The sequence below is a fragment of the Natator depressus genome, chromosome 16, assembly GCF_965152275.1.
Source record: "Natator depressus isolate rNatDep1 chromosome 16, rNatDep2.hap1, whole genome shotgun sequence".
Classification (NCBI taxonomy): domain Eukaryota; kingdom Metazoa; phylum Chordata; order Testudines; family Cheloniidae; genus Natator; species Natator depressus.
Window position 1 is genome coordinate 12,563,422 of NC_134249.1, and position 23,181 is coordinate 12,586,602.

General features: G+C 44.7%; 1 protein-coding gene across 1 annotated transcript in view; it reads right to left on the reverse strand.

Annotated features, from left to right (window-relative positions):
* The window catches only part of MEGF9 (multiple EGF like domains 9), a 79,921-nt gene that overhangs the window by 12,362 nt on the left and 44,378 nt on the right, over positions 1 to 23,181 (reverse strand). Inside the window, exon 3 of the mRNA XM_074973387.1 lies at positions 4,383 to 4,522. Coding sequence (XP_074829488.1) covers positions 4,383 to 4,522 — 140 coding nt within the window. The remainder of the gene's footprint in view (positions 1 to 4,382; positions 4,523 to 23,181) is intronic.

Here is a 23,181-nt window from a genome sequence, read left to right on the forward strand (position 1 = left end):
TTGCACAGCCTAAATGTTCACAAGTAACTAGTGATTTTGGATGCCCCTTTTGTTAGGCGCTAGTCCTAAGACACATTCAGAGAATCTGATTTGGGGCACCTCAATACTTTCTGACAACCTCGCCCCCCAGTTAGGCAGTCAAAAACAAGCACCCAAAATCACTCAAAACTTTTGAAAATGTAGGTCTACATATACTAATAAATTCATGCAATTAAAATCAAACCATGCTCCAGGAGAAATATCCTAGCGTGTCTCAGTCGTGGTGAGTAAGGGCGTCACCCTGCCAAGCCTCACTCACAAGAGTAGCCCCAGTGATTTTTGGTGCCTTTGAAATAGCTGTAACAGTCCGAATGATGGGTTAAGGCCCTGTAAGGATCACCCTGGGGATGTCGAGGACAGCTCTCTTGATTTCTGCTGTACACTTGTTCTATCACTGTAATGTCACTGTTTAAGTTAACCAAAGAATTCCGTGAAAAGTCTATGTTGCATCTGTCTTTGGCCTCTCTGTCAATCAAAATTCACCGACACCAGGCTCACTCCTAATGCCAGTAGCACTGCTCTCAAGTTTTGGAGATTGGCATGCGATGCAGGCTGCAATCACACGAGGACATGAGGAGGAGTAAGAACCCCCCCACGCAGGTTACCTGGATCTTGGGTCTGAGTGTATGGGGTGAAGAGGAGCTGTGCACCTACTCTCCCTGTGTCTGTAGCAGATGGCTGCAGCCCCTAGAGTTTGGCTCCATTCCCAATGCACTGACCAGCAGAGCTGAGCCAGGGCCGTGTGGGAGGATTTGCTGCTGGTATAGGCCAGCAACAAATTATTAACTCCCTGGAGAAAGGGTGGGGGAGCAGAGAAGGAATTAGGGGTTCCTGAGACAAAATTCCTTCTCTGGGCTGCTCCTGGAACAGCAAAGCAACACACATTGCCTCTTACTAGAGGCTGTGCTCTTGTGGCATGATCTAGCCCTTTGTCAAATTGAATTTGACGTTACTGCAAACAAAGGGAGCAAATCCTGCTAGCTATATAAATGCAGCCCCTATCAAAAGCTCATCCATCAACAGGAACATCATCTGCTTCAACGAGCGTCTTACTGAGTGGTGGAGGTGACCCAGGGGAAGCTTATTTAATTAAATCCCAAGTACAAGCCTCTGAAAGGTAAAAGCAGCCTCTCCACAAACCAGGATGGCGCAGAGCAGTGCAGTTACAGAGTGAACACTCTCTGAGCTAAGTTGTCAGTGTTCTAGGGGGGACAAAATGCTAGTATCAACAGCAACCAGGCATATAAAATCCCCATCAGGTTCATGTTTAGACTATAGCTTAAACAAAATATAGTTCCTTATAACATCAATCAAGGCTGTTCAAGCATCATGCAAGTCCAGGTACATTACATTACTCTGTCTTTCTTTGCTGGTGCACCAGTGACCCTGGGGACTGGGAGTCTCCAAGCAAATACAATTTGTCCTAGTATTTGATCCTCTGATTAATGGGAGAATGAACAACTGGCTGGTTATTGCTTTTTGGAACCAGCTGATTCACACATATGGCGGAGGCTGTCTGTGACTAAGGATGCTTGCAGTGTTCCATAACTCAATCTTCCAGTCAATATTTGCTTCTTGTGTAGTGGCCTGTATGACATGAGCTGGTGGTCTCTGTGGGAGAAATGTCCACACGATGGAAACCACCACCCCCTAATTGCAACCTCTGTAGGCAATCTCACCATGGAGACCAAGGGTTGAATGAATCATGGAGAGTCAACTACGAGAGGTGGTCTCGCCTCATCAGCTTTACGGCACTTGAATTAGACTCTGCTCTTGGTTATGCTGCCCTAAATCTGGAATAACTGCACACATTTTCTGTGCAGACCTCCCCATTTCACAACCACATCCTTTCCCATCAGCAGGAGTTGCAAGCATCTTCCTCTGCATACTCCAACTGGCTGTGTTGCCAATGGACCAACAGGTCACTCAATCGTACAAAGCATCCTAAAGGTTCTGGACCAGGGATCACTTTCTTCTCTGTGGAAAGCATTAATATTTCAAAACAGTTTCCATTCTGATTGCTCCTTTCAAGCATTAACTCAGCCTGGTGGCTCCTCAGGTAGATAGGTGTTGTTACACTTATTTTACAGATGAATACAGTCAGACACGAGAAAGGTGAAGTGACTTATACAAGGCAGTATGTGCAAGAATAACGCCCGGGATTCTTGACTTCCAGTCTGCCTGCTCTAACTACTTTCTCTTTAACACACTAAAACCTAATGAACCTATATCCATACAACATACTGTGAGAAAATATCTTTTATATGAAATTCCGTTACATTATCCAACTGGGATTTGTCAAAACAATGTAGGTCTTCAGTTAGCCAGGAGAGGGAGCCCACAACACAGTATTAATGCAATAGAAACATTGACATTGACAAGGAATACACACTTTTATATAGAGCTGGAAAAGTCAAACAAAGGGCAATCTCTAGTTCATATCGAGAGCTAAATGCATACATTACTTGTTAGAAATCAGATCTAATTTACTATCTGTTTTTCTGCTTCAACAATAAAAAGGAAATACAAGTAAAGAAAGAATAGGAACTTTCTACGTTCCACCATAGATTAAACTAACAGTAACACGGTTAGGCTTCAGTTCTGCAATCTGATCTATAAAGACGGATCTTTGACACTCATGGCAAAGGTTTCTGCTTCCATAGACTGACCACAAGATCAAGGGCTTAGCTGGCTTTTTGTTTTTCGTTTTTTTGGTATGTAATTTCATATCAAAGAGCTAAAACACACACATGAAGGCTCTGATTCAGCCAAGCACTTCAGCACACCTTAACTTGAAACGTGTTCTTATGTCCCATGAATTCAGTGGGACTTAATCACATACTTAAAATTAAGTATAAGAGTGAGTGCTTTGCTGAATCAAGGCCACACAGAATAAATTTCTAATATCTGCTAGATTTCCCATTAAATTTGTTCTTCTGCAGTGATGGTGTTATGTGCTGAGAGTTAATTCTCTGACTGTTGATATTGATTCTGTGTCTTTGTTAGAAATGTGCAGACAATGTAGTCTACTACTACTAGATACTAGAACCGAGCAAATAATTACAAACAAATAATTCATTCGATTAATTCTGTGTCTTTCTGTTCACAGGCTGTTGGCAAACAAGCTGCAAACTTCTTGAATTCACTGCCTATTTCTAACTCACTAGACAAAATTTTGGTGAGTTTTATTTTACTCTATGGCTCATCAATATAAGTTTGAATTTCAAAATTGGAGCTCTGTTGCTGAGCTGGGATAGGTCGTTAAGTCACATGATATTGTTTCTCTTTGGGTTTCTGGTGTGAAGGGACACAGAAAGGCAATTTACTTTTTTCAGCACAGAAAACGTGTGTAAATGGATCACAACGTTCAAGGAAAGCCAAAACAAAATGGACAGGAGGCAAATTCATAAAAAACAGAAACAAATATGAATGCCCTGTTTCTGAAGTGCTCATAATGTTATTTGTGACAATACAGGCTGCATTCAGCCAACATCTGAATAATACATGCTTCGGTAAATAGAAGGTACAGCAAAAAGTAAGCTTTTTCAGGTCAGGATCATCTTTTGGTTATGTGTTTCTATAGGGTCTAGAACAATGGGGCCCTGGATTCCTAGTTGGAGCCCTAGATATAATAATAAAGGCTCGATATTGCTGTCCAAGTGAATGGCAAAGCCCCCACCAACTTCAATGGGAAGAGGATCAGATCCAAAATGACAGTTTGTGGTGCAAGTAGATAATGTTATGCCCTATGCATAAGTACAATTAAATGAAAGATACAAATAAAAGGGATGAGACTGGAGAGATTAGTCTTCTGAGGGCTGTAATACTTTCTTCTAATTCTGGTTGTTGGGCTTGGTGTGCAGATGGCTAGGTGGTATTTAGTGGCCTGTGTCACACAGGAGGTCAGATTAGATGATCTGGTGGGCCCTTCTGGCTTTAAACTCTAAATACAATGGCAGAAATCAGGGGACAGTTGACTACAGGTACATCTACATAGGAAGCAGAAACCCACAGCAGCAAGTCTCAGAGCCCGCGTCTATAGAACTTGGGTTATGGAGCTAAAAATAGTTGTGCAGACGTTCCGGCTTGGGCTGGACCCTGAGCTCTGAAACGAGGGAGGGGCCCAAATGTCTACACAGCTATTTTTAGCACTGTAGAATCGAGCCACGCAAGCCTGAGTCTGTAGACTCAGTGCTGCGGGTTTCTTCTTGCCGTGTAAATGTACCCTAGATGGTAAGGACCCAAACCACTACTCACTCACCCCTGCAACATCGCTGACGTCAATGGAGCCCCACCAACGTTACGGAGGAGAACTTGGCTCTAAGCAGTCAGAAGTATTGTACCTGTTAAGACATCGCAGCTGCTGGAATAGTTATTGCACTGGCATGGTTCACAGCTGGTTTGGTTCACCCAGTAGTAGCCATCGCAGCACTGGTCACACTTGAAGCCGGTTACCCCAACTTTACACTGGCATTTTCCAAAGCTGCAGAGGAGAAAAAAAAAAAAACAAAGAAATCTGCATGTGCTACTTGACGACTCGGTAACTTCTGTTCTCGGTCTCATGGGCGCAATGCTCTCATTCCCCGAGGGGGAATCTGTTCCTCTTACAATGTCATGCACATGCAGCAAATGTTCACCAGAAATGTAACTGCTGGAATATAAAACATAAGGGAGCATTACCGGAGTTCAAAACACCTGTACTACCTCATTGAGTTCATTGTGTGGGTGTAACTGCACACAGAATTTGACCCTGTATTAGCTTTCAGTTCACACTTTATTGTTGGATAATGGTCCATTTCTGAGCACAGCAACTCAATGACTCATCCCTCCCTTTGAAAGGGCTCTCTCATTGACTTACTGTCTTCTTCTGTAACTGGAAAGCACCTAATGCATTTTGGGCACTACTGCGATGTAGCAGCAAATGAAATAAGATGATGACAGTTCAGCGTTTGAGTTTGGTTCAGATAGGTGACCCCCTAAAATCAGATGCTTAACCAGAGCTTCTCCAAACCTCTTTGAGTGTACAAAACCGGACTGGAAATTTTGTGAGATTAGGGATATTTCAGTGTTTGAAGTTCTGATCCAGGCTAGAAACTAAAAATGAAGAAAAATTTCCCTACCATATCCAGCTAGCCCAATATTTCAGAACTTTTTAAAAGGTTCTCCTTGAGAAACAGGCAATGTCATTTCCTCTGGACCAGCCCATCCATCTATAGCAATGATGGCATGGTCCCAGGGGCCAGAACTGGAATGGGGACCAGAAATGGGCTCTATTTCAACCTCAGCCACTACGAGCCTGCTGCAAAGCCCACAGAAGGCAATGGGAGTCTTTCCAGGGACCTCAACAGGCTTTGGAGTAATGAGCATTTATGTAGCACCTTTCACCTGAAAATCTCAAAGCACTTCACAACCGTGGATAAGAAATGTCTCCACTTTACAGATGGGAAACTTCAGAGATGAAGTGACTTGCCAAAGATCACAGAGCCAATCAACGGTGCTTCAGAACAGCTGCGGGTCTTTATCTGCCCACCTGTAAAATGGGGACAATAATACTGCCTTATCTCGTGTGTATGTGGGTGCGGGGGAGGGGAATTCTAAGGATTAATCCATTCATGCATGTAAGACACTTTGAGATTTCCATATGGAAGGAGCTATTGAAGGGCAAAATATACATATCCATGTATAACATGCATTCCAATGCTTCTTAATTCCCTGCCTTTTATTCAGCATCTCAGCATTTGCTGTGACATCCTAAACAAACGTCAATTATTCTGTACAGTTCTTGTAGGGGAAGAAGAGACAACTAACCACATCTATGAAAAGCCGATTAACACTAACAGAGGCTGAGACCCAGAATGGCTGGATGTACTATTTATGTGTTGTTTTTAATTAAATGCTGTAGATTACAGTGGTTTTGGACAGCACCATTTCAAAAAATTAACCTACATTAGTATTCTCTTGATAGTTCGCTTGGCAAAAACAGGAAATACCCAAAGCCACACACACACGCAGAAGGAAAACCCACAAATCTAGCCCAAGAGGCTAAACAAAGAAATACTTTCAAAATATGAATTTCAGACACATTTAATGGACTGATTACAGAAAAGAGCAAGAAATATGTTTCACTAGCCTCCACGCCATATCAGGAACTGCAGCCGGCAGAGGCAGAATTTAAAAAGCTTTGACAATAAAAACAGGGTTTCACAAAACCTAAAGTTAATTGAAATTTTTTCATGATGTTTTAAACCCAAAGCAAATGGAAACCATTTTTCATTTGAATTTGAACATTTCTCCTGCAACATTTGCAGCACGGAGCTACAGTGCGATGGAGCTAACAGCTCTGTAGAAAACAAGACTGATTAGACAGATAGCGCCAAAAAGTGAAACCAACTAGACATGTCATTCTAACCCTATGCCATAGCGGGACTCCCGTTCCCCTCTAGCTGGGACCTCATCCCATCTACCAGTGCAGAATGGTTGCATCTCCCTGGTTGAGAACTCATGAACTAGTCTAGCTTCATTGTACAAACTGACTGAAATACACTGGATTTATAAGATAGAACTCATCTGAGACAGAACAGAGAGGAAGCTTGCAGTGATGGTTAAAGCACAAAGCTAGGAGTCAGAACACCTTGGTTCTATCATCACAAAGTGTACACACACATACACACAGATTTTAAAGGTACTTATATGGCCTTCATCTCCCTGGTATTATGATATAACTGTTATATGAAGCAGAAAAATGGCCATTAAAAACAGCTGAGGAGAGGAAACAGCAGCTTTTAGTGTCAAAAGTTATGGTGTATTCTTAACATCCTTTGGTTTGAGCTTGTCATAAACAAGGAGCTACTTATGGTCTTGGCAAGTTGCAGTCTTGCATCAGTTGAGAACAAGATGATTGCAACAAGTGGTGTTGTGTCCAGTGTGCAGAAGATTACAGGAGGTTTATTTATACACCTGAACTTGAAGGAAACAGAGCACGAGCCTGACCACAAATGTGGTTGGAAGCTACAATTTTGAGGGATTTAAGAAACCGAAATCCTCCCGTACTGACTCTTGCCAAAGGAAGAAGACTTGCAAGGGACCATTCAAGATGGAAGTCCACTGTACTCGCCACCATGGCTACATCATAGCCTCTTCTGCCCTCCCCACAACTATTCAGCCTGGACAGAAGAAGGCTCTCTCATCAAGAACGGCAGTTGTTGCAGGAAGGGGGAGATAGAAGAGGCCAGTGCTAACTAGGGCAGGCATGAATGGAGGGGGAGGAGACAGACTAGATCTGTGAGGGGGACTGGAGCAAGATGAGGGAGGGCTTAAAGCAATTTTGAACCGGATCATCAAATGCACTAGGGACCTGAGGGAGGCTGGGGGGGATAACATGTCTGTGCTGTGTTGTACCTATGTGCAGGTGAAGAGTAACCCTCCTGCCCCCACACACACATGCTCCCCTAGAAGAAGTATGGTCTTGTGGTAAGAGAGCTAGTGTGGGACTTTGCAGCCCTGTGTTCAATTCCATCACAATCTCCCTATGTGACTGTGGGCAAGTCACCTGATCTCTCTGGGCTTCACTTCCCCAACTATAAAATGGGGATGACAGCACTTCCCTATCTCACGGAGATTGTCAGTTGCAATACACTGAGGAATGCTAGGAACTCTGCTACCAGGGAGATGCAGCAGCAGAGACACATGGCTGAGATGTAGCCCTGGTGATGTGCAGAATGCATTTCCATCTTGAATGGTCCCTTGCAATTCTTCTTCTTTCGGCAGTATGGATTTTAGGTTTCTTAAATCCCAGTGGCCACAGCTGGAGTGGCATAAAGGAGCCATAATGCAAAGGAGAATTGGCTCCTTTATGCTGCTCCAGCAGCGCAAAGAGGCCATAAACTGGGTAGATATGGCCCCTGGAGAATTTGCCTTGATGTAGAGGTAATCCCTTTGTGGCAAAAAGCCAGCATAATTGGTCTATCCCACTCCCCTGTCCTCATGGTGAGAGGAAAAGGGAAAATACTGGAGCTACTCCCAGTTTCTGAAATGGTTCCTTGTGGCCGAGAGCAGCCAGGTGTAAATTAGAGCAGCCCAAAGGCTCAAAGATAGGGTAAGTGCAAAGGTGATTTTGTCCCCATCCCTCTTGTTCCTGCACAAGGCATAGCTCAGTCAGAACAGGCGCTTGTAGCTCTCTGCTTTGCTGATTATCTCTGCCTCATTTCAAATTTCAGCTGAAAAACACATCTGCTGTTCTCCCTTGCTATTGCTGATATCAAACTGAACTCTAACCGTGTTTAACTCCGGACAGTATTTAGAGATGGAGTACAAATTAAGGGCCCAGTCCTTCATGTGAGTAATCCTACAAGTAAGAGTTTACAGAATCATTTCCTAAAGTGGTTTCAAATTTAGCCTCCTGGGCTCGTTTCCCTTGATCCTGGGGCGTTCTCTATTATTTTCTCACCTTAATATTGACCAGACATTTATTTTAACAGGACTCTCCTCCCCAGCAACCTCTTTCCAGCCAGACTCCTACTTCATTTTAAACAAAGTTTCTCTCCTAGGACTCCTCTGTTCTTAAATGTAGTGTTCTTGGGACAACACCCATGGATTTTACTTGTTAGATTAAAAATAACAGGATAGGAAGTTATTTTTTAAAAGTTTTGGAAAGTTTGGTATCAATGCTCCTCTAGGAGGACTTTTGTCCACGTTACACATGGCCTGGAGCCAAGTCTTGCATGCGTAAGATTAAATCACTCAGCAAATATAAAGCGTTGCCTGTGGTCACTGCTTCTATAGGATAAAGCCCTTACAACACTGCCTTTCAGAGCTCCAGGCCAGTGAAGACTGCTGAACACTTTTCGAAGCAAAGGTCAATGGTATAAACACGCTGAAATCACAAAAAAGCCCTGTTACCAGAGCAATTGTGCCCATAAAAAATCCAAAGGCTTGAAAGAAAAGACCCACAGTTTAATACTTGAAGAGTGAGAACTGAATTGGATTTGGAGTGCAAGCCAGGAATATTTTGGGGAGGGAGACTATTAAGACACAGCAACATAAATTGCTTGGTTACTATTTCCAATGATTAACCATGTGGAAGCCCAAAAGTTTTTAGCGCTTGGCGTTCATGCAGTGGAGGGCCCTGTTGGAAAATCTTGATTTCTGGTGCCAAAGGGTGGCTGCCCACCTGCGACTTTATTTGGATCTGTGACAGTACATACTTTATACAGGGTGCATGGATTTTATAGTGCATTCAAGTCGGACACCACCTAGTGATTCAAAACAATTCTTGCCATTGCAGGGCACAAGAGCATTTACCAGCCCAATTTGGGTCTCTAACAGCGTGTGAACATGGCAGAGGTTTAAAAAGTCTGGGGCTGATGTGCCATGGCATTGTATGCTAGCAGAGCACAGAGATGTAAATGGAGTCACCTTGATGGAGAACGGGAGTGGCACATAATCAGGACCCTAACCACTGCTGGAGAATATGGCTTGGGAACACTCCACAGGCTAGATCACCAAGAACCTGGTCCACCAGGGCTAGCATGAAGGAAACAGCACGAGTTGGAAGGAGAGGAGCATGGAAATATTACTGTGTGTGGACACTGTTCTCAGATGACCTGGACAGATAAAGGAGTGGAATATCTGTAGGGCAACTGCCAGCGGGGGGGACAGATGTAAATGAGATAAAACACTTGGAGAAAAGAGAACCCCACACCAGAACCAGATGGGCCTGTAAAACCTGATTTGATTTGGTTTCCGTTCACCAGGGCTGCATTCTAGTCCCCAGGGGGAATGGCCATATGGGATGCAGGAAACCCCACACCTCTGCCCCCGAATCATTCCTTGGGGGGGGGCAAGGATGCCCCTCACCCACCCACCCCTTTTAATCAGTGACAGGGGCTCAGGCACTTAGAGAGAGCAGAAGCATCTGAGGATCTTTTAACAGCTCCCTGGGCCAAATCATTCCATTCAGAAGCTGGGTTGCTACGTGGCCCAATCTGGTAATGGCAACCACATGATTCCTTTGTTGACAGCACTGGAGGGTGAAGTCACAGGGGCCGAGGGGTGGCTGGGCAACCACCCAGAACAATTTTTCTGGCTGTCAGCTGGCTACTTGGAAACCTTCCTGGACACACAGGGAGCATACGACAGGAAACAGCTGATACCTCTTCTCCTTCCCCTGGTCCTATCCCACGCCATGTCCTGAAGCTGCAGAGCACCTGTACGCTGAGGGGAATGGAGATCCTTCTGATCAGCTACTGTCGCCGCCACCACCACCACCACAATCTCCCTCATCTTGTGGTTTGTGCAATGTGCTATCCTCTGCAACACACAACAGAGAGCTGCATGGGGAGCTAAGGGCTTGTTAGGAAAAATAACCTTAAAACATCGGGCTGGCTGAGATGTGACACTGAGTATAACTATACTGAAGCTAGAGGTGTAACTGCCAGCTGGGGCAGACACACCCACACTAGCTCTGATCAAGCCAGCGTGCTAAAAATAGAAGTGTAGCCATGGCAGCATGCGCAGTGGGGTGAGTTAGCTGCCCCGAATATGATCCCATCTGAAACTTGGGGCGGCCAACCCATCCTATCACTTACACCACTGCAGCTACACTGTGGTTCTTAGCACACTAGCTCCATCAGACTGGTGCGGTACATGTGACCCAGCTGGAAATTACGTCTCCAACTCCAGTGTAGACATACAGGTATGTCACACTGTGATCCATACATTGTGCAGTACAATGAACCTTGATGAGACTCCTGCTGCTGTCAATGGGAGAGTTTCCCAAATCAAAAGGGCCTTCAGGCTGTAATGAGCCCAAGATAGATGAGAGGAGGCATGAACATGTCCTAAGCAGCTGTTCATACAGTACAGTGCTGTGTAATACAGAAAATCAATCACGAGTTGTAATAGTTTGGGTCTTCTTTACACGTGGCGAATCCCCATGAGAATCCCTTTCTATAGGGCTTTAAAAAAAAATAAATTTGATAGCATTCAAGAGCAGGGGTAACATTTTCTATTCCCTTTTCTAGGACAGTTCAAACTGCCTACAGAAAAGTTAAAGACAAGGTGGGTGAGCTAATATCTGTTATTGGACCAACTTCTGCTGGTGAAAGAAGTTTTCAAGCTGCACAGAGCTCTTTAGATCTGTGTAAGCTTGAAAGCTTGTCTCTCTTGCCAACAGAAGATGGTCCAATAAAAAGATATGACCTCACCACCTTATCGAGGGACCAACCTAGCTAAAGCAATGCTACACCCAACTCCAGCGGAGTTATCATTCTCCTACTAATTTGTATGGGACATTTTCATGGCGGAACATCACCATTAGTACTTGCCGTGAGCATACTGAGCCCTAACACAACCATCACAACCTGTCGGTTGATTTTCAGGTTAATTGATTTGGGTATTAACAGATGGGGAAAAGAAAAGCAGAGGAGCCATGAGCACATGGCTCACTTTCATCTCCTTGCTCCTCTGGTTCCACTACAGCCGTTGGAAGCCCAACACTTTCTCCCCGGTGCTAATTTAATAACACCTTCTGTGTGCGATTCACATGCCAAAGAAGCCCATTATGCAAGCCCACTGAGGGCTCCTTTTGTGGAAGGGGGAAGAAGGACGGCTTTATTGTAGCAAACATTGGGTCATTGTGTGAAACATTCCTTGCTTTGTGCCAGTGGACAAAATGTGTGTATATGGAATCCATCGCCGGAGACGGAATACTTAACAGCTATGAAAGGGCATTTTATAAATGTCAAAGGGCCAGATCGTCTGGCCAAAAGTACCGCTTCCACAGTGCCATCTCCCCCGCCCCGGGCACTGGTCACCCCCTCCCTGGGTCATGGCTGCAGAGAGGAGGGCCTAGGGCACAGGCATTGTGCTCTACAAGCCCCATGGATAAGCCAGCGGAGATACTGCAGCCTGGACTGTCTTAACTCCTCCATGCTATTAATGGGGATCCTAGGAGCATCAGTGGCTGGGGAGAGCAATGACAGTACTTCTCCCAGGGTCAGGGAGATGCAGCACAGTGGCCCCGAGCCAGTGGAGAAGATCCTAGGAGACTGCAGGAGCTTTTGGGGTACAATCACTCCCCATTGCACAGACAGTTATCTCATAACAGAATGATTCTGGGGAAGATTCCATAGAAGGGGCCACCCAAGGTGGATATTGTTTGTATTATCATAGCACGCAGAACCTGCACTCATGAATCAGGACCCCACTGAGGCAGGCGCTGTACAGAGATAGAACAAAAAAGACTTTGTTCCAAAGGAGGGGTGACCCAGGCCAAGGACCCCGTTTCAGGGCTCATATAAACAGAAATAAGGGTATTCAGTGGCAAACAGTGAAATGTTATGAAAGGAAATATTTATGGTGTGGTGAAGAGCTGCCTAGGAGTAACAAAAGGTTTGTCTAGGCCAAGTTACTCTGTGTTCTTGAGTACTGGTTACTTGAAGTCCCCGGGATTGCACCAGCATAACACAGAGGAGAATTTGGCTCCATGTATTTTCTACACTCAGGCCACGTCTACACTTAAACCGTTACAGTGGCACAGTTGCAGCACTTCAGTGTAGACGCTCACTACAGTTAGGGGAAGGGCTCCCCTGGTGCTGTAGTTAATCCACTTCCCCAAGAGACAGTAGCTAGGTCAACAGAAGAATTCTGTAGCTGGGTTGACCTAACGTTTAAGTGTAGGCTGGGCCGGAGCATCGGATTCTCCTCTCATCCACTGTTTCTACACCAGCATTCATTTTCCTTCACAAACTAGTATGAGCAAGAGGAGAAATAGCTTCTAAGTGTCTAAGTGAAGCACTTACATGAGAGGAAAGTGATCAGGAACAGTCAGCATGGATTCACCAAGGGAAGGTCATGCCTGACTAATCTAATCGCCTTTTATGATGAGATTACTGGTTCTGTGGATGAAGGGAAAGCAGTGGATGTATTGTTTCTTGACTTTAGCAAAGCTTTTGACACGGTCTCCCACAGTATCTTGTCAGCAAGTTAAAGAAGTATGGGCTGGATGAATGCACTATAAGGTGGGTAGAAAGCTGGCTAGATTGTCGGGCTCAACGGGTAGTGATAAATGGCTCCATGTCTAGTTGGCAGCCGGTGTCAAGTGGAGTGCCCCAGGGGTCGGTCCTGGGGCCGGTTTTGTTCAATATCTTCATAAATGATCTGGAGGATGGTGTGGATTGCACTCTCAGCAAATTTGCAGATGATACTAAACTGGGAGGAGTGGTAGATACGCTGGAGGGGAGGGATAGGATACAGAAGGACCTAGACAAATTGGAGGATTGGGCCAAAAGAAATCTGATGAGGTTCAATAAGGATAAGTGCAGGGTCCTGCACTTAGGATGGAAGAATCCAATGCACCGCTACAGACTAGGGACCGAATGGCTAGGCAGCAGTTCTGCGGAAAAGGACCTAGGGGTGACAGTGGGCGAGAAGCTGGATATGAGTCAACAGTGTGCCCTTGTTGCCAAGAAGGCCAATGGCATTTTGGGATGTATAAGTAGGGGCATAGCGAGCAGATCGAGGGACGTGATCGTTCCCCTCTATTCGACACTGGTGAGGCCTCATCTGGAGTACTGTGTCCAGTTTTGGGCCCCACACTACAAGAAGGATGTGGATAAATTGGAGAGAGTCCAGCGAAGGGCAACAAAAATGATTAGGGGTCTAGAGCACATGACTTATGAGGAGAGGCTGAGGGAGCTGGGATTGTTTAGTCTGCAGAAGAGAAGAATGAGGGGGGATTTGATAGCTGCTTTCAACTACCTGAAAGGGGGTTCCAAAGAGGATGGCTCTAGACTGTTCTCAATGGTAGCAGATGACAGAACGAGGAGTAATGGTCTCAAGTTGCAATGGGGGAGGTTTAGATTGGATATTAGGAAAAACTTTTTCACTAAGAGGGTGGTGAAACACTGGAATGCGTTACCTAGGGAGGTGGTAGAATCTCCTTCCTTAGAGGTTTTTAAGGTCAGGCTTGACAAAGCCCTGGCTGGGATGATTTAACTGGGAATTGGTCCTGCTTCGAGCAGGGGGTTGGACTAGATGACCTTCTGGGGTCCCTTCCAACCCTGATATTCTATGATTCTATGATTCTATGATTCGCCCCATTGTCAATCAGCCACTGTTGTGGATCAAGAATTGAAACCTCATTGCCCATGGCCCAGGATAGGGCCCTGACCACTGGACTATCCTGCCTCTTAAGTTACCAATATCAGGCAGAGTTAAAGCAGAAGTGACTGGCTCACAAAAATAGAGAGAGAATGTACGTATGTGAGCCTTTTTAGTAATCTTTTCTGGATATTCAGTAATCAGAAAAACAAGGTTGCGCCTTTTGGCAGGGTTGTCTGGTATTGTCATTGTTATTTTTAAAAAACACCCTTATGGCAAAAACCCAATTATGCAGATGTTCCGCCTAATGAAGTGTTTTTGCAACCAAAGGGAAGGGCCCCCAAGATTGTAAAAGTGATCTCTCCTTCTGGGGCCAGGAATCTGCACATTTACAGCCTTTATTCTCCTATTACGAAAAAAGCATTTTTGCAAAGATTTGAGAGTCAGATTTTGATCTTCATTCCAGCAGTGCAAATCCAAAGCAACTCCACTGAAGTCTGGGGAGTTACACAGGTGCAACCGATCAGAACTTAGCCCCTAATATTTCACTCCATTGTTGTTGTTTTATTACAATAGCACCTAGAGGTCCCAGTCAAGACCAGGGACCCATACCAGGCATTGTAGGAACATGGAGTAAGAGATAGTCACTACACCAAAGAGCTTACAAAGAACAGGAAGAGAAACGGAGGCAGAGAAAGGTAAAATGATTTGCCCAACGTCACACAGCAGAACTAAGAATAGAAGGCACATCTTCACTATCCCATGCCAGTGACCTAGGCCCCAGCTCACCACGCTCCTGCTCCCTACACTATAAGGAATACTTTGTATCAAGGATTTTAGAAGTCTTGATTCAATATTTTTAAGAGCACTGATTCATCCAGCAGGTGAGGTGCAGCTCTAGGGCAGAAACATAGGAATGGGGAAGCCTGCTGGAGGGAAATAACAGCATTTCTTGGAGGCCACAGCTGCTGTAAGAGAGAGGGTAGCAACTGGCAATTTTCCGCTGGAGGAGCCGTCAGTAATAAATTGCTTTGAGGGAGAGAAGTTTGTGAATTACTCCTGTCAGCAAACAAAAGTAATATCCAGGTTCACCATTTACTGACTATGGGGGGTTTAATAAGCTGTAAAAGAAGAGAAATCATAACAGATACTTAGCTAATTTAAGCACACAACAAAACATACTCTTAGCCACTTTCCACTGCTTTTATGTTGCCCACATGGAACAATTTCCATTAGAAATAAAAACTCGTTCATTCCCAGAGGTGCTGACAAGGCATTAGCTGGGAGATGAACCATCACTTCTGCTCTGCTAGTCAATAAACACGGGAACAGTTATTTTAGAAGGAAAAAAAATACAGGTTTGGGCTGGGTTTTTCTAAAGGGCACATGGGAGTGAAGTGCTCAGGGCCAGAGTTAAAGGGATTTAGGCACCTAACGATGCCGAGAGGTATGTAGTGGGATTTTCAAAAGTGATTATGTCACTTTCAGTGGGAGTGGGGTGTCCAACCTACTTAGGTGCTTTTGTAAAACTAGGCCCACTAGGCCCCTCGCTGCATCTGTAGAAACTTCAATACCTTGGTGAATCAGGCCCCCAGCTCTCAATGCCCAATTCCGCTAGGCTTTTTGAGAAATGCCAGGCTTTATGTACAGATCATACCAAACATATGGCTGGCTGGATCTGCCAGTAACAGCAGTAATGCTGTTTCAATCCATGGGAACAAGGCTGGCAGGGTCAGCGTCTCAAAGGGAGACCCCTACACAGAGGGCACACACGGTGCCAAGACTGTCCATCAAGTGGAATTCCCCTTTCAGACTCAGTGCATCCTCTGCTCCAGGGGACACAGTGACATATAAATGTTCCTAGGGAGGCTCCATTTCCATGCCCTTTACTGGGCATACAAGGCGTGAGATCCCCCTCCGGAAGCAGAACATCTACACTTTGACATTTACAAGCATGCATAACAATTTCTTTTTAAGCGGAACAGAATGACAAGATATCCCTCTAATGTGACATACCCCACACCTACAGCTACATGCACGAACCCTGGGTATTTGCTGAAAACCCTCTACAAATTCAGCTTTGAATACCAATAGGCTGCCCTATTAGCTACACAACTGCATAACGAAGCAGGGAGATAACAGAATGTTGTGCAGTGCTACAGTGCATTTCAGCCAAGAAGCTCAGCCTGAACTAATTAAGCCTCAACACCCCAGTGAGGGAGATCAAGATTGCTATCCCAGTTTACAGATGGGGAAACTGAGGCACGGAGAAGTTAAGTGAATTTTCCAGTGTTGCTTGCCAAATCAGTGGCAGAGCCCGGACCAGAGCCCAGCGCACTTGACTCTCAGTCCCTGCTTTAATCTTTAGGCCTTGTTTTCACTAGGAAAACAAGGTGCATTTTACCTCAGGTCAAGTCAATCCTTGCGAACTAACCAGTGCTATTAACCTAGTGAAGACAAGATTTGTATTAACTGGTTGAGGTAAAGGTTTAATAAAGATTAAAACTACCACTGCCTCATCTTCACTGGATCGTGACACAGTTAGACACAGTCTAACATGGGTTAGCTTAACATGCTTTCAAAATACAGCTATTTTTCCAAGCTAAGTCATAGCCATATACATCTCTTCCAGTCTCTAATGGCTTGTCTACATGGGAAAGTTATACCAGGATAAGATATGGTGTGAATTTAAATTGCTGTAGCTGCACCAGTATAACTCCCTGTGTGGGCAATCTTACTTTGGTGTAAGTGTGTCTTTTACTGGTTTACTTTATTTTGCTTTGGAAGTGGTTAGGATAAACAGAAAAAAAGGCTCTCTTATTCTGGAGTAAGAGTGTCCACATGGGGAGTTACACTGGCACAACCACAGTGATATAACTGGATAAGTTTCCTGTATAGACAAGCCCTGAGTTGACCGTCCTTTCTCATGCCCTAGTGAGGGCAGCACCATTTTTAACCAGGAGAATCCAGTACTTCCCCAAGATTCCCATACAGTGAAAGGGTAACCTCGAAGGAAGCCCGGAACTGTGGCTTGCTAAATCCTAGGTATGCGGAGAGTGGAGGATTTTCCTCACACTGTATCAGCTGTGCAGGATGCGGACAGCAAAAAGCTCAGCAAGGAGCAGGTCCCTGGCACAGGCACGAGGGAGGGACCGAATATCCCAGCCAGCTTAACCTCACCACATTGAATTGCTCCATGGAGACCCTGAAGCTTCCGCTGCTCTGCACTGACCCATGCTGCTATTACGAGGGCTGAAAACAGCCTTCCCCGCCTTCTCTCTTGGTTCCTTCCCAGCTTCAGAAAGTGGGAGGTTAGAGGTCAAGCAGAGGCTCTGTGGAGGAATCTCAATTGCTTTCACATAATAAAAAATACAGGAGCCTATGAAATCTATTCAGTTTTAAGTCATTGATTCAACCAATCCAGACTCAGTTAACTTTCTTCAGGGTAATTTAACCCCTTGGCCAAGAAACAGTGCCCGAGACCCACCTGAGTGTGCCAGACAGAACCTTTAAAGACTCATGGCAAAGCTCTTCTGATTTGCTCCACCTGAGCATGCAGCAAGAGACGCAGCTTGTCTGGGATGCTAGAGGAGGAAGCTGTAGCATCCATGGAGAAGGGGATTTTGTTTTGAGCTCACGCCAGCATGACACAGCTCTTAATTCCTTGGGCAGACAGCTCCACAGCCAAAGCTAGCAGGGTGGATGTAAGGCTCCACCTCTGCCTGATTGGTGCTGTTTCAAAGTCCACTCTAAAGTCACACACATTAGTATGGAGACAGTTTACACAGGTGGGCTAGTGGCTTAGATCCTAACCTCCAAATCAAGAGGCCTGGGTTCTAGTCCCAGCTCTGTGGGTGACCTTGGGTAAGTCACTTTACTTCTGTATCCTCCTCCTACCCTTTTTTCTACTTGAACTATGAGCTCTTCATGGCAGGGACTGTCTCTTACTATAGGTTCATAGAGTGCCTAGCACAAGGGGGCCCCGAATTCAGCTGGTGTTCCAAGTTCCACTGGAACACAAACAGTAATCATAAACACAGACATTTTATCCTTGACGCTCTAGTCCAATAATACATTCGAGTCACCTGATTATATTTTTAGAAAACAGTTTGCTATAATAGCTAAACAGAAAGCAAAACAATGAGGCAAGATGACATTTTAACAGAGCAAAATTAAAACCAGTTTCAAAACCACTCTGAACTGGCCAGTGGGCCATGTACTGAAACGCACCATCCCAGAGGAGACCGTGCTGATCTCTACAGATAAACAAGTCGAAAAAGGGCCTTTGACTAGCAGCAACAGAGACCATTCAGAGTGACAGCACTGTCAGGTCAATGTTCACTCCTAAAATCAATCCTACGCCTGGGGAAAGGGGTTTTGTTTTGGTTTCTTTATTCTAAGGTCTGTACTGGAGGTCTAGTTAATAATTACCACATTGGGGTGGGGTGGGTGACACGCTGTCGGGTAAAGTGTGCTTTAAAAAAAAAAAATACAGTTGTCCTTTAAAAAGCAACCTTTACAAAAGTGCACGCAAGCTGATATATAGGAGATGTGTTGTTTCTCCTTAGAGCTCAGCCTCTAGGAATTATGCTTCTCAAATCAAGGACTGTCTAAGACTGGTCACAGTCCAAAATTACGTTTCAGGTTTACTGAGACAGTCTTCCCGTGAATACGCACTTTTTAAAAGGGGTACGTGGGCATTAGCTTACGCAACTGGTGTGAACTTGTTTTTAAAAAACAGCTTAAGGTATTTTCATTATATTAGCAAACAAACCAAAAACAACTATGGGCCTCATTATGGGTATTATGGTAGTACTCCCCCGGTCACAGATTAGTCTGTGGGCCCACTGGGCTAGCTGTTGTAAATACACATAATAAGGGACAGCCCCTGTCCCAAAAACTATTGGGAGAGGATGGATTGTCAGCCCCATTTTACAGATGGGGAACAGAGGCACGGAGAATAAGTACCTTGCCCAAAGTCACACAGGGAGTCTGTGGCTGAGCTGGGAATTGAACCCAGATCTCTCAAGTCCCTGTGCTTTAGCCATGAGATCATATGGGGCCAAATCTTGTTCTTAGATACCCACAGGCAGCTCCTATCAACTTTGACAAGGCGGGGGGGAATAGGTCCCCACACCTGAGGACATTTTGACTCTAGAGTTTACACCAGAATCTTTTGGGCAGGGATCATCTTTACACTGGACTTGTGTAGCGTGTATACGCATAGACTCAGACTTTAAGGCCAGAGGGGACCATCATGATCATCTAGTCTGACCTCCTGCATATTGCAGGCCACAGAACCTCACCCACCCACTCCCGTAATGTACAGCACAATGGGGGCACAATCCTGAGTGAAAGCTCTAGGTGCTACCACAGTACAGATAATAAATAACAAAATTACACAAAGTACCAGCTCAACAATCCAACATGAAAGTCCCAAATACATTTCCTCTCCTGTCCCACAGTCAACTATCCATAAGGATCTAGTGCAATATGTTTGCAACGTACAGGCCGTATTAACCCATTTTAACTCCTGTGAATGCACTAGAGTATTTGGCCCTTTGTTTTTCATTTCCCATTTAATTTTTTCACACACTCTCATCGCTGTGCATGAGTCTGCCCATCTTGTGGCAATATTGATGTTCCTAGTTCTGCAACAGACAACTGACCTACTTTTTTTTTTTTTTTTTTAATACCTGGAGGTCATTTCTGTCTGTGGCAAAATGCACTGGGTGTGGAATTAGAAACAGAGAGCAGCTTTTTATTCATAGCATTATCTCACTTCCCCCCCCCCAAACCCACCTCATTTTCGGCTACTTTTGCTTTTTGTTCCCTCTTCAAAAAGCTGTGGAATTCCACAGCATCCCAAATTCTGTCCAGGTGGAGTTAAGGGGAAGATTTTCCAAATTACAATGGGCAGGTAGATGTTAATATCCCACATAACTCCCCTTAGTGCCTTTGGGAATCTTTCCCTAAATTCCCAATGACGCTTCCTGGACGATTCTATTTTATAAGGTATAGTGGTTAAAACTGGAGGGCTGGGAGTGGGGAAAGATGAGCTCCTATGCCAACTGACTGATGTGTGAAGCTAAACGCGTGACTCAAGGCCAGAGTGTGAAGTGAACCCCCCACTCACATTCACCTGAGTATGCCCATTCACTCCAGTGGGACTGCTCACCAGGGTGATTCATAACCTGATCTTTGGGAAAAGATCCTGATATCCACAACCAGGCTGGGAAACATCTTTCTCCACTAGTTGCCTTGCCCACTGATTATATGCTGTATTTGTGAGATAAGGTCCTATTCAACCTGAGTTTCAGGATATCAGAACCTGCCCTTGACTGCTCTTGTCCTCAGCTTCCCCCAAGAGGATAATACTCATCTGACCTTTCTGAAGTATTTTGAGTAGGGGTGGTCACACCTTTGAATTACCATTCCACAGGAGAGTCTGACATTTCAACATTTGTTTTCATTTCAAATCAGAAACAACCTTCCACTCCCCCCAAATTATGGAAATTTCCTGTAAACCAAAGCTTTTGGAAAAAAATTGTTATGGGTCAACATTTTTCGCATTTCTATTTTGACTTGATTTTATATTATACTTTGTAAGATTTGAAATAGATTTCAAAATGCAAAAGTTGGAACCTTATTGAAACACTTTCCCTCAATTTTTATTTTCAAAATGAAATCTTGTCAAAATCAACCTGTTCCCCCCAGAAAGAATTTCCATTTCGACAAAACAGTTTTCCAATGAAAAGACATTCCATTGGAAAAATGTTTTTGACATGCTCTAATTTTGAAATCCCAGGAAGGAAGGTACTATACAGCACTAGATATTCTTATGGTTGGGAAGATCTTGCATGTTACCTGCACTTGTTTTGGTGAGAGATCAGCACTTTACCAATAAATCAGCTTGGAAAAGAGACGACTCGGGGGATATGAAAAAGGTCTATAAAAGCATGACTGGTGTGGCAAAAGTAAATGAAGCATTATTTACTCGTTCTCATAACACAAGAACTAGGGGTCACCAAATGAAATTAATAGGCAGCAGATTTAAAACAAACAAAGGAAGTATTTCTTCACACAATGCACAATCAACCTGTGGAACTCTTTGCTAGGCCAAGACTATAACAGGATTCAAAAAAGAGCTAGATAAATTCATGGAGGATAGGTCCATCAATGGCTATTAGCCAGGATGGGCAGGGATGGTGTTCCTAGCCTCTGTTCGCCAGAAGCAGGGAATGAGCGACAGGGGATGGATCACTTGATGATTACTTGTTCTGTTCATCCCCCCTGGGGCACCTGGCATTGGCCACTGTTGGAAGACAGGACTGAGCTAGATGGACCTTTGGTCTGACTCAGTATTGCCATTCTTATGTTACTTCTGCCTGCAAGCCCTGGCTGCAAGAATGATCAATGAGGTAAAATTAAATCAAACCTTCCCTGTTACATTAATTCCAGGAGAGGCTGCCCTTCCTGCTGATCCCACAGGAAGCTCTGGAACACACCCTCCTCTCCGTTGACTCACTCCCTTGCAGATACTTCCCATTTCCTTCATGGTACCTCCCCAGCCTCTGACTCCAAGGCACCTTCCTCAACCCAGCTACTCAAATACAGGGCTGAGATTCAAGGTTCCAGTCTGGGCCCTATCAGCAGTTCTGACCTTTCTGCTGCATGAACTTTACCCTGCATGATTATTTGACTGAAGTAATTCAAATAAGAGAAAACAGGGTCGGTTTTTCCCTTGACTCTTAGCTGGTGTAAATAAAATGGAGGGGGAAAACCATCTGATGAAAGAGTTGAAACCGCAACAGCTTAGCAAGCAGAACTCCCTCCGAAGCCAATGGAGTCCCAGGCACCGAGGGACTGAATTAAGCCTTAAAACTGCACAGGGTTTACATTGCAAAGAAAGGCTGATCCTATTCTTGTGAAATTAGGGCATGAGATTATATTCAGAGTTCAGTGTGTAGCTGCTCCATACTAGTCAGTGATGGGCCTGGAATTCTTCCACAGGAAATCTGCCAGTGGAAGCAACAGCAGCGTGCACTGACTCAAAGCACCTCCTTGCAGTCCTAGCCACACACCCTCCCCAGCCAGCACCATTTGCCTCCTGTGGGCTGCCAATGAAGGGGAGGTTGCAGCTGCTTACCATGTCCCTGGTTGAGTTTCCACTGCCAGGAAGCCTCTGTTAGTGTCTATTAGCGTGGAAGCCAGCACAGACTCCAGATGGATAATACCCACTGTGACAGAGTTCCCCTTTTAGGCATCGGATTTGCTCTACTAGATCAGATCATTGGACCATCAAGCCAAGTCTCCTAGGTGTAACAGCACAATCCTTTACAGTAAGAAAAAAAATCCTTCAAATCATCTAGACAGCCATGCAATGCTACTCATGGGGGGGATTCCTTCATGACCCGTCGCAATCAGCTCCCACCCTGAAGCATGAGACTTGATTCACCTTAAAATCTAATATAAAGTAATGAAACTGCCAAGCTGAAACCGCTCTTGGAGTTGAGGGAGGGAGTTGCTTCTTTTGCTTGGTGTAAAATACACACTGCTGGACTGCAGGGAGCATCAGGCGAGAGTGAAGACTGGCAGCAGAAAAAGACGACAGTGTGCATCTGTAGTGAAGTGTAAAAATATTTAGGGTAGGCAGGCTGTGGAATGGAATGAAAGCAAACGGGAGCTATTACTTCAGTCCACAAAACTACCTCCAAAACTTTTCGTAAACAGCTTTTGACTCAATAGGACACCCTTAGCTGCAGAGCTCTTTCTGCACAGGGATTGTGAGAGCTGAGGTATATTTCACAAGAAGTGAGACTAGCTGTTATGTGCTACAAACACAGGAAGGAACAACTTCAACAAATAATATCAAGTATCTGATGCATCCTTAACAGAAGGAGAATTTTACAAACCCCACACTCAGTTGTTAAAAAACCACATGAGTCCAAGGCCAAAGAAAAGGCTTGTCCTACCCCTTGCAAGTTGAAACAGTGGATTTTATGTGGTTCTAGGGGGCTCCCAAGCTGCATGAAATACCCC